Below are 14,993 nucleotides of genomic sequence, written 5' to 3' on the forward strand. Positions count from 1 at the left end.
ATCAATGACCCATCCATAGCTGTAATAATATATGGTCAAATATTAATATATATATTGTGGGATTCAATTCTTTCAATTCGTACCAGGGGTTTTGGTCGAATCGTTTCAGAGTGTTTTATTAAGGGTGAAACTTTTCACTCTGAAGGTACAAACAAGTCGCATCATTAAGACTCGCCTTTGGGTTGAGATCTTAATATGCTGTATCTTCCCTAAAATTGCGTTGGAGTTCGCACATAGACCTAACTACTCATGTTCTAGTTCAATCCAGACACTATCCACACCTTTAGGCAAGACTGTTATCCTTCTCTCCCCTTCACACTTGTGACTATTCTATTCACTCGATCTACACAAACATCCCTAAATCACCTTTAGGCAGAAGTTAGTGATTTCATGCAAAAGAGTGCCACAAAGTAATCTTAGTGAGATACTAAGTCTCAAAATTCAAGAACCCGTAACTTCCATAGAACGGTCACCTTTAGGCAGACTATTATTTTATTTCCATCACGTTCCTTGAACGATCACTCAAAGTGTCTTCCTAAACCCCTATAGGCAAGATCTATACCCTAATATATCTAAATTTACTTTCTAATTGTTCTAGTTTTACATGTGGGTACAATAAAATAATAAAATAAACTATTCAATATAAAAGAAAATAATTATAGATATATTCTCCAAAAGGGTACAACTTAATCTGAACTTTATTGTTATATGTTACTGTCAACGAATTATTTTAACAATTTTATTGAATAGATCTCGAAAAAATATTCAAAATGGACTCTTCCACAGCCAAACGGGCTAGCTCCACCTGTAGCTTAAAACAGCTTTGGCCCAACATAAACAATTAATTGGGCTTAGCCCAACTGATCAAACAAAGCCCAACCGAATAAAACATTGGGCTGGCCCAAAAACGATATAAAAGCCCAATAGAATAACTAACGGGCTTGGCCCAAAATTGAAACACAAAACCCAATCGAAAAACCCGAATCAGGTTGGCCCAAAAAATCGTTTTCTTCGTCAAGAAGACAGATTGTTGTAAACCCTAAACGCAGCCGCCATCCAAAACAACAGCCACCCATTCGCCCACCGCCAGGTCTGATCGCATGCGTCTGAAGACTAAAACGGTCACAGTAAAACGTCCGGTAACGTCCGATTTAAACCCCGACGACTGGATTCGTTTAGATTAAGAAGTTATAATGTTTCGATTTGTACAAATCTGGAAATTATTCGATTTCAAAACGATGATGTTTTCTTCATCTCTTTCTTGATCGATTGTCTTTTAAGTAAAATAAATAAATAAAAACTGATTGGACCTTCATACCGTTTCAATGGGTTCAACCCATGAAGGTCTCCGATCGATCATCACAGATATGCGATATGGATTCGAAAAAAAATATTTATTCGGTTCTTTTAGATACAAAACAAGATTACGATCACTAGAATCGTCGTCTTTGTAAATCTTCTTTGGAGAAAAATGGCAGATTTAATTATCGGATAAATCGACTTTAATAAATTGATTTTACATGAATAAATAAAATAATATTTATTTCAAAATATAAATCTAATCAACTCAGATTTAATCAAACAGTTTTGAACAGGAACAAATCCAACACTGGCTCTAATACCAATTGTTAGGGAAAAATAAATTCTACAAACATAGTAGACATGGATCTAGGATTTGATCTTAAACAAACAATATAATAATCGAAATAGAAAAGCAATAATTGTAAAATACCTGGATTCGCTTTTTGATTATATGCGGAGAATACGTTGATTTTGATCTGCAAAGAATAGGTGCACTACCCCAACTTTGCCTACACTTTTGGTGATGGGAACCTCTATCTCAATAATAGAATAATCTGTGTGTAGATAAGGGGGGACGGCCACCTATTTATAATAGATGATACTAGATTTTCTACCCATCGTAGAATTCTAGTATTAGGTGAATACCACTTAAGTTTTGATAGGATGTTTACTAACCCATCATATTTGATGCTGGTAACCAATGCCAGACCACTAGCATGATTTCCAATTTTATCCTTAATGTTTTGAACAAATTACAATCCAGTATTTATATAAAATTTGTATATGTGAAAAGGCCACAAAATAATTTTAATTACGAAAATAATAATAATTCCAACAACGTAGTCAATTCGGATTGAGGCAACCCAAACCTAAGACTATATACTAATATATAAATAATTTCATATTAGTTACATGGGGACGTTAGCATTGTCTAACAGTATATAGGTAATGTTCAGCACCTTTCTATTTGCCCTATGTTTTGTCCCATGTGTTTTGTCTTACATGGGTTAGAAGTTTTGGAATGAATTGATTTTTGATAAAGATGATTTCTATGGCGAGCATATCATCCTCGCCGATAATCAACAAATTTCAAAACTTCTAACCTCATCAAAAGTGGTTTACAAAAAATGGACTATTCACAAATTTTAAACTTGTAAACATGGGACTAGAAGTTTCAGAATGAACTGATTTTTGGATGATCTTCTCACCATAGAGATCATCCTTACCAAAAATCAGTTAATTCCAAACTTCTAAACCATGTTGGGCAAATATTAGGGTATTGAATATTTCTCTCTCTCTCTCTCTCTATATATATATATGGGAGGTGTTCGGCGTAAAACATTTTGGCAAACATTTTTAATCCGTCGGATATAACGCAAATGAACGGATCAGATTCAATTTAACGTATAAATCATAAGTTATATAATATTTACAGCGCCACCCTTATTCTTTCCTATATTTAGTGCCCCACCCTCTTCTTTAAAAGCAACATATTTTTACAGAGAGAGTGAGAACTCTCTTATTCTCTCTCTCGACAGACGCACTTATCTCTCACTCTCTCAAACCCTCTCTCTCTCGCGATCGACATAACCCCTCTCTCTCGCTCTCTCAAACCCTCTCTCTCTCACTCTCTTTCACTCTCTCTCACTCTCTCAAACCCACTCTTGATCAATATCCGATGGCTCCATCGAACTGAACTCCATCTGATGCATTGTAAAACTCCTATAATTACAATGTAGATGTGTTAAAATTGAACTCATATTTGCTGATGCAAAACAAGCGGGAACTAATTGTGTGTTTATGCCTCGACTATGTTAAAATGCCTAATCTCATGTCACAAAGGCCAAGATCGATTTGACATTCTTTCATTTCTAAGCCTTCACAATCTGACCTATTTGATGCCTATAAAAATCCTTGAGAAGAATCTTAAAGTAATCAGATGAAATAGAAAAAGAGGGATTCGAACCCTCGATACAAATAACTCGTACAACAGATAAGAGAGAGAGAAGGTTTGAGAGAGTGAGAGAGAGGGTTTGAGAGAGTGAGAGAGAAGTGCGTCTGTCGAGAGAGAGAATAAGAGAGTTCTCATTCTCTCTGTAAAAATATGTTGCTTTTAAAGAAGAGGGTGGGGCACTAAATATAGGAAAGAATAAGGGTGGCGCTGTAAATATTATATAACTTATGATTTATACATTAAATTAAATCTAATCCGTTCATTTGCCTTATATCCAACGAATTAAAAATGTTTGCCAAAATGTTTGTCAAAATGTTTTGTGCCGAACGCCTCCCTATATATATATATGGGAGCGGTTCGGCAGCCCTAAAGTTTGCCAAGTTTGGTACTAAACATTTTTTGTAAATCACTTTTGATGGGGTTAGAAGTTTTGGAATAGGCTGATTTTTTGTGAGGATGATCTCTACGGTGAAGAGATCATCCTCACAAAAAATCAGCTCATTTTGAAACTTCTAAGCCTAGTTTACAAGTTGAAGAATCATGGACCGTCCAATTTTTGTAAATCACTTTTGATGGGATTAGAAGTTTTGGAATAGGATAATTTTTTGTGAGGATGATCTCCTCATCATAGAGATCATTCTCACAAAAAAATCAGCTCATTCCAAAGCTTCTAACCCATATTTTGAAAAATGTTTGACACCAAACTTGGCAAACTTTAGGGTTGCTGAACCGTACCCTATATATATATATATATATAGGACTAAGAAGTGAAGGGAAGAATATCGATAATTTTAATATTTTGATTTTATCTTATTATTATGACTTGTGTGGACAGTTGAATATTATTAATGTGAGATTTGATTTAGTATAATTTGTCTAAATATTCTTTCAATGAGTCCAACCAGCCCAAAATTACCCATCTTGGGCTAATCCAAGCTCAACCCAATTTTTAAAGCCCAAGATCAAATCGGGTTTGGATTAATGAACTCAAGCCTAATGGTCGAGTTGAGGGCTTCACCACTTGGGTTAGGTCTGGGTTTACCCTCCAACCTACCTAGGTTGTAGCATTACTGATATCTTTACAAGTGGAGGTCCAAACCACTATAACATCGGGCTGATTTGGGTGGGTGGAGTCATCTTGGTCTTGAAGGCAAACGAGTTCGATAGTACATGTAAATCATCCATCACATTGACTCGTCCGGGATTGAAGTTGATTCATTCAGCATATCTAAAATATTGGTCTTGTTTATAAAATGTTGGCAAAGTTAATCAGATTTTATGTTTTTTACCTACGAATATCCAACTTATTATTATTATTATTAATTTAAGCATTTTCATCAATTAAAAAATTAATTATAAATTTTTTTTTTGCTTTGCATTGAATTAAACCACATGTTCCACCGCTTGTACGCCCCCTCTCAATTCCTCTGAATTTCATTCTAGCCAAGCTTATTATGACAAAGTTATATAAAAGAGGGAGACTTTGTAGACATTTCATGATAGACTACCAATTATTGTGGTCGTTTTTTCTGCAAATAACAAAACTAAGAATGGAGAACTCACCCTTCGTTCATTATTAAGTAAAATTTTCAAATAATTACACAATCATTTTTATTTATTTTGAAAAGTATTATAAGTGTTGACAAAGCTATAAAATAATATTGACACTTTAATAGCGATTTGTCAATACTTTGTGATAGTCCTATCAACACACAATTAACACTTTCGATATTTTTTTTAAACTAAGGTAATTATTTAGGAAATTATTCATTATTATTCAAAAAAATACAACAATCCAATTGACTTATATTTCTCAAATAATATGTGGTAGTCCTCTCAACACATGTAACACTTTTGATATTTTTTTGAAACTAAAGTAATTATTTGAGAAATTACCCATTATTATGTAAAAAAAATTACAATAACCCAATTGACTCATATTTCTCAAAATAGGATATCTAGAAATACCCCCGTTAAATTGGTGTTATTAGGATTAACCCATTGCAAAAAAGCAACGTTGACTTTCTTCCAAGGGAATAAACCTAATATTGCATTTTGTAAGGAGGTAAACCTAATATCACCACTTTAATAGCAGGGTGTTTCTAAAATATCCTTCAAAATATTGAACGAGTCATCTCGGACTCGGACGATTTTAAAAACCATGCTCTGTGTACCTGTATGTATCCATGTGTTTCTTTAACATGAATATTCGAAAGGTCCTTGACGACCTGGATAGCCTTTTCTGCTAATTTCTTGCCCTCCTATCGTCCTCTAATGGCGGATGACGAAGAAAGAGCTATTGAGCAGCAATTAGAGCTTCAATTAGAAGAACAAAGAGATTCTTTACTGGCTCTAAAAGAAGCCCTAGTTTCGGATCCAACAAATACAGAGCTTCTCTCGGTATGTCTCTTTGGAACTTACTCTTCTTCTTCTTCCAGTGATTTTTCTTCAAAGATAGAGACCATCGCATTAAACCTTCCATGGATTTAGTTTATCCAAGGCAGAAACAGAATTATCTTTGCACACAAACACCCCTAACCGCCATCGCCCATCATCCATCGATTATAGGTTGTAGATTCTGACCTGTTTATTTGATTTAGGTCATTTTATATGTATGATCTCTTCATTTTATAGCTGCAATAAAACCATCATCAATTGCTCAAGTGTATTTTTTTTTCAAAAAAAGTGAAAGAAATTCTCCTTTTTATTTTTTCTGTGTGCGGAAGCTACCACACAATGTATGTTTTAATTTGGGTTTATTGTGGCCTAGATTATGTGTTATTGGGATCTTAATTGTGATATAGTGTGCACCAATGGATTTTAAACCAAGTTGTTGGTACAAATTAAAAGAAATTAGTAAAACGTGATGGAAGAAAGTAAATGGGTTCGGTGAGGATGATTATGTATTATTTGTTAATCTGCTATTACATTTTGGATTGTAATAATTGTTACAAAAATCCGAGTTTCCAATGGAATCAAACCAAGATAATAAAAATGGTTGCTTTGAGGCATTTGTGGCTTATCAATTTTTGCTGGTCCTTCTTATATATGTGCTTCCTAATCAAAGTTATACCCCCCATATACTATCTTGGTCATCTTATTATGAAGTCCTCGGACTTCAAGGCAGCTCTCCAAAGTTATGGCTTTGTGTTGGCTCCCTCTCTCTTCACATTAACTAATATTATGTTATCTGCTAAAATGCTAATGGTTATAGGAACTCATTGGTTTCCTTATTATTTGTTCTCACACTAATTGTGGTTATCTCATTCATGTCCTTAATTATGTTAATATTTACTTGGGACTCCTTTAGTTCCCAATTCACTATCATATATTTTTGATTTTTTTTCTAAGTCAATAAGAATCATATACATATCCTTTCTATTTTCTTTAAATTTCTCCATCATTTGTCTAAGTAGAAATCTTGCTTCAATGATTGCCTTCCTTATCATAAAATTAAATCAGTTCTATGATATATTTGTTTTTTTTTGTTTAATTTTCATTCTTTCACTATTTCCCATACTTTCATAATATAACTTATAAGTTTAGTACCCTATAGTTGCTCAGCTATGTATGTCTCGTTTTTATTTATTTATTGGTTTGGTATCTTAGTACCTTTTCTCTGCTCACTTGACATTTTCTTAGTTTCCAAATTATTTTTAATTAACTTAGTTAACTAGGACAATCCAATAAATACAATGTGGTCTTGACGTACTATCTATGTCATCTGGATGCCTTAATTCTACTTAAATATTTGTCCGCTCTAGTTTCCCTTATTTCCTAGTCACAATCCCCTCACTAATATCTTCATATTTCACCAAAACCTTCTCGTTGTTGCCCTTAACCCATCTAACATGATTTATGGTGTTAGTTTTCAGTTATAGACTTCTTTTGCATTTTATCTAGTTTCCGACCTATAATGCAAACATTATATGCCTTGTGTTAAGTTAATTTACATATGATCATCTACATGAAGAAGATATTTAATGTTATGGTTATGCTTTACTCTGTCACAATTTCTTCAAGTTTGTTGATGATGACGTATTTTTTTGTTAAAGGTTCATGAGGAGCTTATTCTTGCGATCAGGGATGCGGAGGAAGGGCTTCTTCACCTAAAACGTTCACGACTATTGCAAGAAACGGATTTGCTTCTATCAACACAAGTTTCCAGATCTACTGACCAGGATGTTAATGGGGAGCCTCTCGATCCATCACAAGTTGAAGTGGAACCATTGGAAGCGAAAAGTTACTCAGTTGGATCAAAGTGTAGATTCCGTCACACTGATGGTCGTTGGTATAATGGCCACGTGATTGGGTTGGATGAATATAATTCTGCAAGGGTCTCTTTCCTTACACCCACATCTGAAAACATGTTGGTGCGTATAAATTTTCAACCTATTATTACAATTGCAACTTTTCTTTCATAAAATACTTAAGGAACTTTTTTTTTATTCTTACGTTACAACAATTGAAATGGCATTACAAATAGTACTGTTCTTCCTTCAAATGGTTAACATTGATTAATGGAACTGCAATTTGACTAGCATATCACTGTTCTTGGGAACTGAATAACGTTATAAATGATTCCCATGAACTAATGAGATACCTCTGATGGTTTTATACATGAACTTTTGTGGGTCACTAAGTGAGAGCCTTAAAAGGTCAGAAATCTGTCACTTGAAGGATCATTCCTAAAATCTGAGAGCCCTTGTTAAATGGGTATATTATTTTTGAAAAGTATCGTTTAAAACAATCTTTTTAACCCTAAGGTGTGAGGCTTGGTCATTTCACCATACAATACCTTGAGGCCGAAGCTGCTTGAGCGCGCAATTTTTTTTTATATTTAATAATTACATATGAATATAAATAGTAAAATTTCCTATAACAAAGAAAATAAGGGAAAACCTAAAAAATGATAATTCGGAATTTCACCTTTCAAAGATCCAAATTGAAAATCTAATTAAAACTGAATCATATGTCCACATTCATGAGTTCATACTTCCAGCATTCCAAGTTTTAACCCCTCAATGAAAAAGCAATATTTAGTGTATAACAACCATGCTAACTAAGAATGCATAACACCACTGTAATAGTAGAAGGATAAGTGGAGTTATAGTACAAAATGGGGAAGACACAAAAGAAATAGTGGAAGAAGAAAAGAAGAAGAGAAGGAGGAGAAAGAGGGGCTGGAGTTGCAAATCGATTGGGGCTCTTAGAGATTAGGGCCAAAAGTAAAGATGTAACTTAGTTAAGGACATTTGCGTAAATTAAATGTAACATGAGCAATTTTCTAATTACAAGGATTGTTATTTAATGATATTTGAGAAAATATAGAGAAGAAAGATAATACAACACATCCCTATAAGGCGTATGCCTTATTTTATGGGATCCAAAAAGGCTTGGTACTCTCGTAAGGGGTTATATGTATATAAAACACCGCACACATGGTAGCAGTCAAACGCATCCTTCGCTACATCAAAGGCTCGTTGGACTATGGTCTATTCTTTCGCCCGGCTCCCTGCACTTCTCTCAGTGCTTATTCAGATGCCGATTGGGCTGGTTGCCCTGACAGCCGCCGCTCTACTACAGGCTTCTGTCTTTATCTTGGTTCAAATCTCATCTCATGGGGTACTCGAAAACAGCCTACTGTCTCTCGCTCAAGTGCCGAAGCGGAATACCGAGCCCTCGCCTCTACCACAGCCGACCTTAGATATCATTCCGTTCCGTCACATTCCATACCTAAAACTTGGCTTTAGACAGAGTGGAATGGAGGAACAAGATTCGTTTAGCTGATCCTAAATCTTTGTTGTGTGTATATATGTGTGGAGTTTTTTTTTTTCTTGAGAGTCTTGCCTTAGGCAAGCCTAAAGCTTAGTCTTCCAATGTCTTTGAACATAATGGTTTAAAATAGTCTTTGAATGTCCGAAATGCTTGTTTATCATTTCAGAAATTTTGACATTTGTAATCTTGCTACTGCAGTTTCTGAATCTCTATACTAAGTACATTTTTCTTTTATTCTATTTAAAGATTCTAGACACTGTAATGCAACATCAAAACCTTTATAACAAAAAGGGAAAAAAAATTGATTGGGAAATGGAAATCCCCTGATTTTTCATACTTTAGTCAGGCAGATGGACTGAAGTCAACTTGTCTACAAGGAAAATTCTTGGATTTCTGCTACACTGCATAATCCTTGGGTTGGTTAAGGAGTTTGGAATCCTACAATTTGGTGCGTCAACTGATGAAATTAGCTTGCCTGAAAATTAACATGATAGGAAGATCTGACCATCTTTGGATGGTCAGAAAGAAAGTAAATGATAGGAGGGAAGAATCAGTGATTGGACGGTAAGCTTCATTTGAGCAGGTCAAAAGATTTAAAAGTTATAAATCTTCCTTCTTGAGTGGTGGCTCCTAGTCGCCTTAATGTGTCTACGGTTATTGCGAAGACTGCATAGTTAGATTCTTTGCTTCCTCCAATCCTGACATGGGTATTCCTTTATTTAGATTTGAGAATTGTGTTGTTTATATTTTCTATATTTTGTAAGAAGAGATATTAGTATGATTAATACAAAAAAGATGATTGAAGTTATTTTAGGAGGAGAATTCCATTTGTACGATGAAGCGCTATTTATACCTTCACTGTCATGAGCATTAACTAGTTTAAAGTGTCTTTAAGGGGGGTGGTTAATAGTAAATGTCACAGATAAATATGACCTCACTCTAAAATAAATTCCTCACACATGAACCACAACTACACAAATGGAAATTTCTCTTGAAAAGACAAAGGCTGCTTACCTATGTTGCATGGATACGGATATGGGTATTAGAGACCCACATGGATCTAAAGTGTAGGATTTGACACCTGAAAAATAGGATTGTGGTCTCAGCATTAGTTTTAAATAATTTGAAACAAAGTAATTGTCATAAATATGAAGATAATAATAGGTGTGTGATGGGAAATACTATGATATTGTCATAAACCCACAGATGCGAATAAAATGCTTGATGTTAAGTTTGTTACAGAGAAAATTTTAGTTGAATAATCAATATTTTTCAGTGAGGTAAGAAAAAAAATCAGTGTCTCACTAGTGTCTGTACTTCATTATTTAGAGAAGTCCATGCAGCATAGCCGCTTACATTAACTCTTTTATTAGTGAGATTTCTCTGAGTTGCATTGGTCAGATTAACAACCTATGGTTTTGGTCTCATTATTTACTAATTTTAAGTTATGAACCACTCTAGTGCAGATCTGCAAGTTCTTTCTGCAGCAACGATGTCGATTTGGTAGTAACTGCCGCTTGTCACATGGTATGTTTCTATTGTTTACACAAGGGTCTAGCATATGATCTGTCCTATATAATTTAGAGAGCTTCCATTGCCACACCAACTTTCACTAAGAACACTCCAATTCATATGATATCAACAGAGCATTAGCGCACATCTTGGGGTGTAAAAGTTGGCGTGGCAATAGAATCTCGCATAATTTATACCTATTTACTCCAAATCCCTCTCCTCGTGATCAATTTCAGCATAATTTTCTTCATGAATACTGTTGTTGCCAACATGTGCTATGAATTCATGTTTCTTCATGAATTTGATTTTTTTTTGTTGTCCCAGGAGTGGAAGTTCCTTTATCTTCCCTAAAGAAGTACATCCCAACAATATGGAATCCATCGTTGGTGGGTTCCACTGTTTGGGCCATCTCAGATACCAATGCCGGCATCTGGAGGGAAGCAGAGCTCGAGTCGTGGAACGACACACTTAATTTGGGTCAAGTTGTCTTTCGAGATAATGGAAGCTCAGCAAAGCTTGGGACTGACGCACTTTCATTGTTTGAATATGCTCAAATTAGCGAAGATGAAGAAGATGAGTCTACTTCGGAACAGTCCGATTCCAGTGATTATGAAGAAGAGAGCTCTCCAGGTCAAGGTCTTGGGTTTTTGGAATCTTCCACACTACAAAGGGGCATTCAGTCCGATACTGTCATGTTTGCAAAATGGGAGAATCACACCCGAGGCATCGCTTCCAAGATGATGGCCAATATGGGTTATCGTGAAGGGATGGGATTAGGTGCATCCGGACAAGGGATATTGGACCCCGTCTCCGTAAAAGTCCTCCCACCAAAGCAATCTCTCGATCATGCTTTGGACTCTCGTAAGAGTGAAGAGAACAAAGAAGTTCGAGAAAAGAAACGTAGTAGAGGTGGTCGGAGGAAGCGCGATAAGAAGTATGCAGCCGCGGCTCGTGCTGCAAAAGAGGAAGACGAGTCGATACCCAATGTCTTCAGTTTCATTAATAATCAGCTTGCGACGCAAGGTGAAGCTCAAGATGGATCAGCAAAGAAAAAGAAAAATAAGGGTGTGGTTGGAATTAAAAAGGAAGATAGGCGGTCTCTGATTGCTTATGATGACGAGGTGAAGGATTTGAGGATTCAGGTCGTGAAGTTGGAAGAAATGGTGAGTCGGAATCAGAAGGAGAAGGTGGTTTATGAAGCTTTTTTGAGGAAGTTGAATGAGACCCGTAAGGCTTTAGCTGATGCCGAGGCAGCTCATGCATCTGCATCTAATGCAGTTGTTAGTAAGGAGAAGGAGAAGAGGTGGCTTAAGTTTTGAAAGCTAATCTCTATCCACATTTTCATGGAATTATTATCAATGTATTATTATAACATAGTTTGATTAAATCAAAATTTCACCATCAGATGTCATGCTTAATTTGATAAAGCCTATAGGTGATGATATCATATTTCTGGGGTTTCAATTCCCGCCGTCATCAAGTTACTGATCTCATTAAAAATAACTTATTGATAAAAAAGAGAGTTATCCATGGAAATAAACTTGAAAGAAAAAATGAACTTCTGTTGCGACTATTCTTGCCTCTCGAAAAGATTATTTGAAATTTATAAATTGGATAATTTAATTAAATTGTTATAAATTTTTTTTATAAGGTTACTAATGGTATCATTGTACGGCTCACTCTCTCTTAATAGATACGGAATAAATAGGCAAAGTGGGGTTTTGAACCCAAGGTTTTTTTTTTTAGATCACCAAGTCTATTTTTAATGAGTTCAGTAATTTGATGCCGATGGGATTTGAACTTAGAGCTCTAGCATCATCATTCAAAGACTTTACCAATTAAGCTACTTGGCAAATGTTGTTTTGAACTCAAGTTATTTCATTGCATCACTTAAAAACAACTTCAAGGTGAGAGGTCATTGTACTATTTAATCCAAATTGATTAAAATTTTCGAACAACTTAGAGCATCTCAAGTGACAATGTTATGTTTATCGCTTTCAATTCCACTTTTTTAAACAATAAAGTGAAAAATGTCATATTTGACACATACCTCCCTAATGTTTCATCTAAAAAAATGTCATAATATATTTTTGATGGTAATTTAGTAAAATAAATAATCTAAAATAATATTTTTTATGTTTTGAATGACAATTTCGCAACAAGAATAATTTAAAATATCTTTTTTCAAACACAAAAAATATTTCATCAAATTTTGAAATATTCTAAAAGCAATGCCACATATTATTTCATTTGTGAAAGTTCACGTAACATTTGCATGAGAGTATTTTATAGGGGATATACTCTTAAGAGTAATTTTAAAAATAATATTTTCAAAAGATTTTAAAATTTGATTGTTAATAAGAGGGGAATGCGATTTTGTTTTCTTTTGTACATTTTTGTATTAAAGTGGGTCATCTCGTCCTCCTTTTAAAGTTATAAAGTTATATATATATATATATATATATATATATATGGGAATTGTTCAGCAACAGACATTTTGGCAAAACATTTTTCAAAACATGGGTTAGAGGTTTTGGAATGGGCTGATTTTTGGTGAGGATGATCTCTACCGTGAGGAGATCATCATCACCAAAAACCAGCTCATTCCAAAACTTCTAACTCCATCAAAAATGGTTTTCAAAAAATGGACGGTCCACGAATTTTCAACTTGTAAACTGGGGCTAGAAGTTTTGGAATGGGCTGATTTTTGGTGAGGATGATCTCCTCACCGTAGAGATCATTATCACCAAAAATCAGCCCATTCCAAAATCTTTAACCCATGTTTTGACAAATGTTTTGCCAAAATGTTTGTTGCTAAACGGACCCTATATATTTATATATAAAATAGAAAAAAATGCTCCATTTAGTGCATGTGATTGAGATTTGTATCAATACCATCTTCATCAAAGTAAGGTCGTGAAATTCACTCGCAACAACTACCAAATTAAAGGATTTTGTTAACCGATGCCCTCAAGGCACATATTAAAGTGCAATAAATTCGCTTTGAAAATAAGATTTTATATTGAAAATAACCTTTAAAATTTATTTTTTACAAAAATACCCTCATATTTTAATTTTCAAAATGTATTTATTACACTTTAACGTGTGCCCTCTCAGGCACACGTTACCAAGACCCCAAATTAAAAAGGATTTGGGATTTCATAAGTTCAGCGGATAAAAAAAAAAAAAAAAATTTCCCCAAGACATTGTAGTAGTGTTGACATCAAACGTTTGTATTAGGTAGGACATCATATTTGCTCTTCAGATCAGTTTCTTTCATCTCCTTAAAAAAAAAAAAAAAAAAAAAAAAATGGATGACCTCTTATCCTTAATTTTCTTGAACTGGAACAGAATTGCTCCTGCACCCAAACACCCTTTATATCCTACCTGGTACTGTTGATTACTGTTTGGCTGTTCCTACAATTTAAAAAAGTGCTTTTTTAAAGAAAAGAAAACAAAATAAAATTCCAGATCCCTACCAACCGCACAACTTTCTCCTAAATCATCTATTTATGTTTCAGTAGGTCCCACTCCATTTTTACTCCCAGCCCCAGCTTTCATTATCATTAGTCCTAACCTCATGTTTTGTGCAACTTATGGTGATGGGTTTACTATCAAAGTTCAAGATATGAAATCTGACCTCGATAGAATATTGTCATTCGGAGTTGTGATCGTCTCCTCCCCTGGCATACACCCTATTACGGAACTGTAGATCATTTGCCTTGAAATATACAAGAAAAAGATTTATAATTTTATGTATCTTAAGACAAATACGATTTTGTGATGGGGCGAATGTTATAGTGGCGTTAAAAATCATTATTCTTTCATTTGGAAAAAAATTAAGGTAATTTTAACATTAAAATTTAGACCTGATCAAAATAAAAAAATCTAGGACGAACGACATAAATTATTTAATTTGATTTACAATTTTTTCTTAATATATTTATATAATAATAATAATTATTATTTTATAAAATAACATGATTAAAGATTGTTAGTCACAAGATCATATTTTCATTTTAATATTAAATAATTAAATTATAAAAATAAAATTTAATCAAAAAATATAAAATCTAATTGAACTTGAGTCATCCTAGATGACTCAGTTGTAACCTCATATCACACATTTTGACGTAAAAGTATGTATGAATCATAAATGCTTTTTAACTCATATCTTGATGAAAAACATTTATGATTCCATATACTTTCATGTCAAGAAATGTGATCTTTCGACATTATTCTTTTTGAAATATTGTCCAATTCATCTCGGATTATTTAATGAGGACGTCATGTGGACGATTCACATTTAACAATACCTCATCTCGAGAAATTCGAGCCCGAGTCAACTCGGGTTTTTGACGAAATTTGAAACCAATGCTTAAGCCAGTACGTGGCTTAGCTTATTGTACAAGGCAAGGCAGGAGTTTTGGTGGGCCCATAATCATAT

The 14,993-nt window shown here is 34.3% G+C and overlaps 1 protein-coding gene across 1 annotated transcript; it reads left to right on the plus strand.

Moving 5' to 3' along the window:
- The first annotated feature begins 5,447 nt into the window (after positions 1-5,447).
- On the plus strand, positions 5,448-11,950 carry LOC147392788 (zinc finger (CCCH-type) family protein / D111/G-patch domain-containing protein). The gene is made up of 4 exons (XM_086456440.1): positions 5,448-5,656; positions 7,312-7,629; positions 10,501-10,561; positions 10,871-11,950. Exons 1-4 carry the CDS (start codon positions 5,531-5,533, stop codon positions 11,863-11,865), a joined length of 1,500 nt encoding a protein of 499 aa, XP_086312566.1. The 5' UTR covers positions 5,448-5,530; the 3' UTR covers positions 11,866-11,950.
- Positions 11,951-14,993: the final 3,043 nt, after the last annotated feature.

The sequence above is a fragment of the Akebia trifoliata genome, chromosome 10, assembly GCF_017979445.1.
Source record: "Akebia trifoliata isolate Shusen 1 chromosome 10, ASM1797944v1, whole genome shotgun sequence".
Classification (NCBI taxonomy): Eukaryota; Viridiplantae; Streptophyta; class Magnoliopsida; order Ranunculales; family Lardizabalaceae; genus Akebia; species Akebia trifoliata.

Excerpts from the sequence above, each read along its gene's own strand:
- LOC147392788 (XM_086456440.1), top strand. The coding sequence starts at position 5,531 with ATGGCGGATGACGAAGAAAGAGCTATTGAGCAGCAATTAGAGCTTCAA. Across the intron at positions 7,630-10,500 it reads CCACATCTGAAAACATGTTG|ATCTGCAAGTTCTTTCTGCA; the intron begins GTGCGTATAAAT and ends ACTCTAGTGCAG. Across the intron at positions 10,562-10,870 it reads TAACTGCCGCTTGTCACATG|GAGTGGAAGTTCCTTTATCT; the intron begins GTATGTTTCTAT and ends TTGTTGTCCCAG.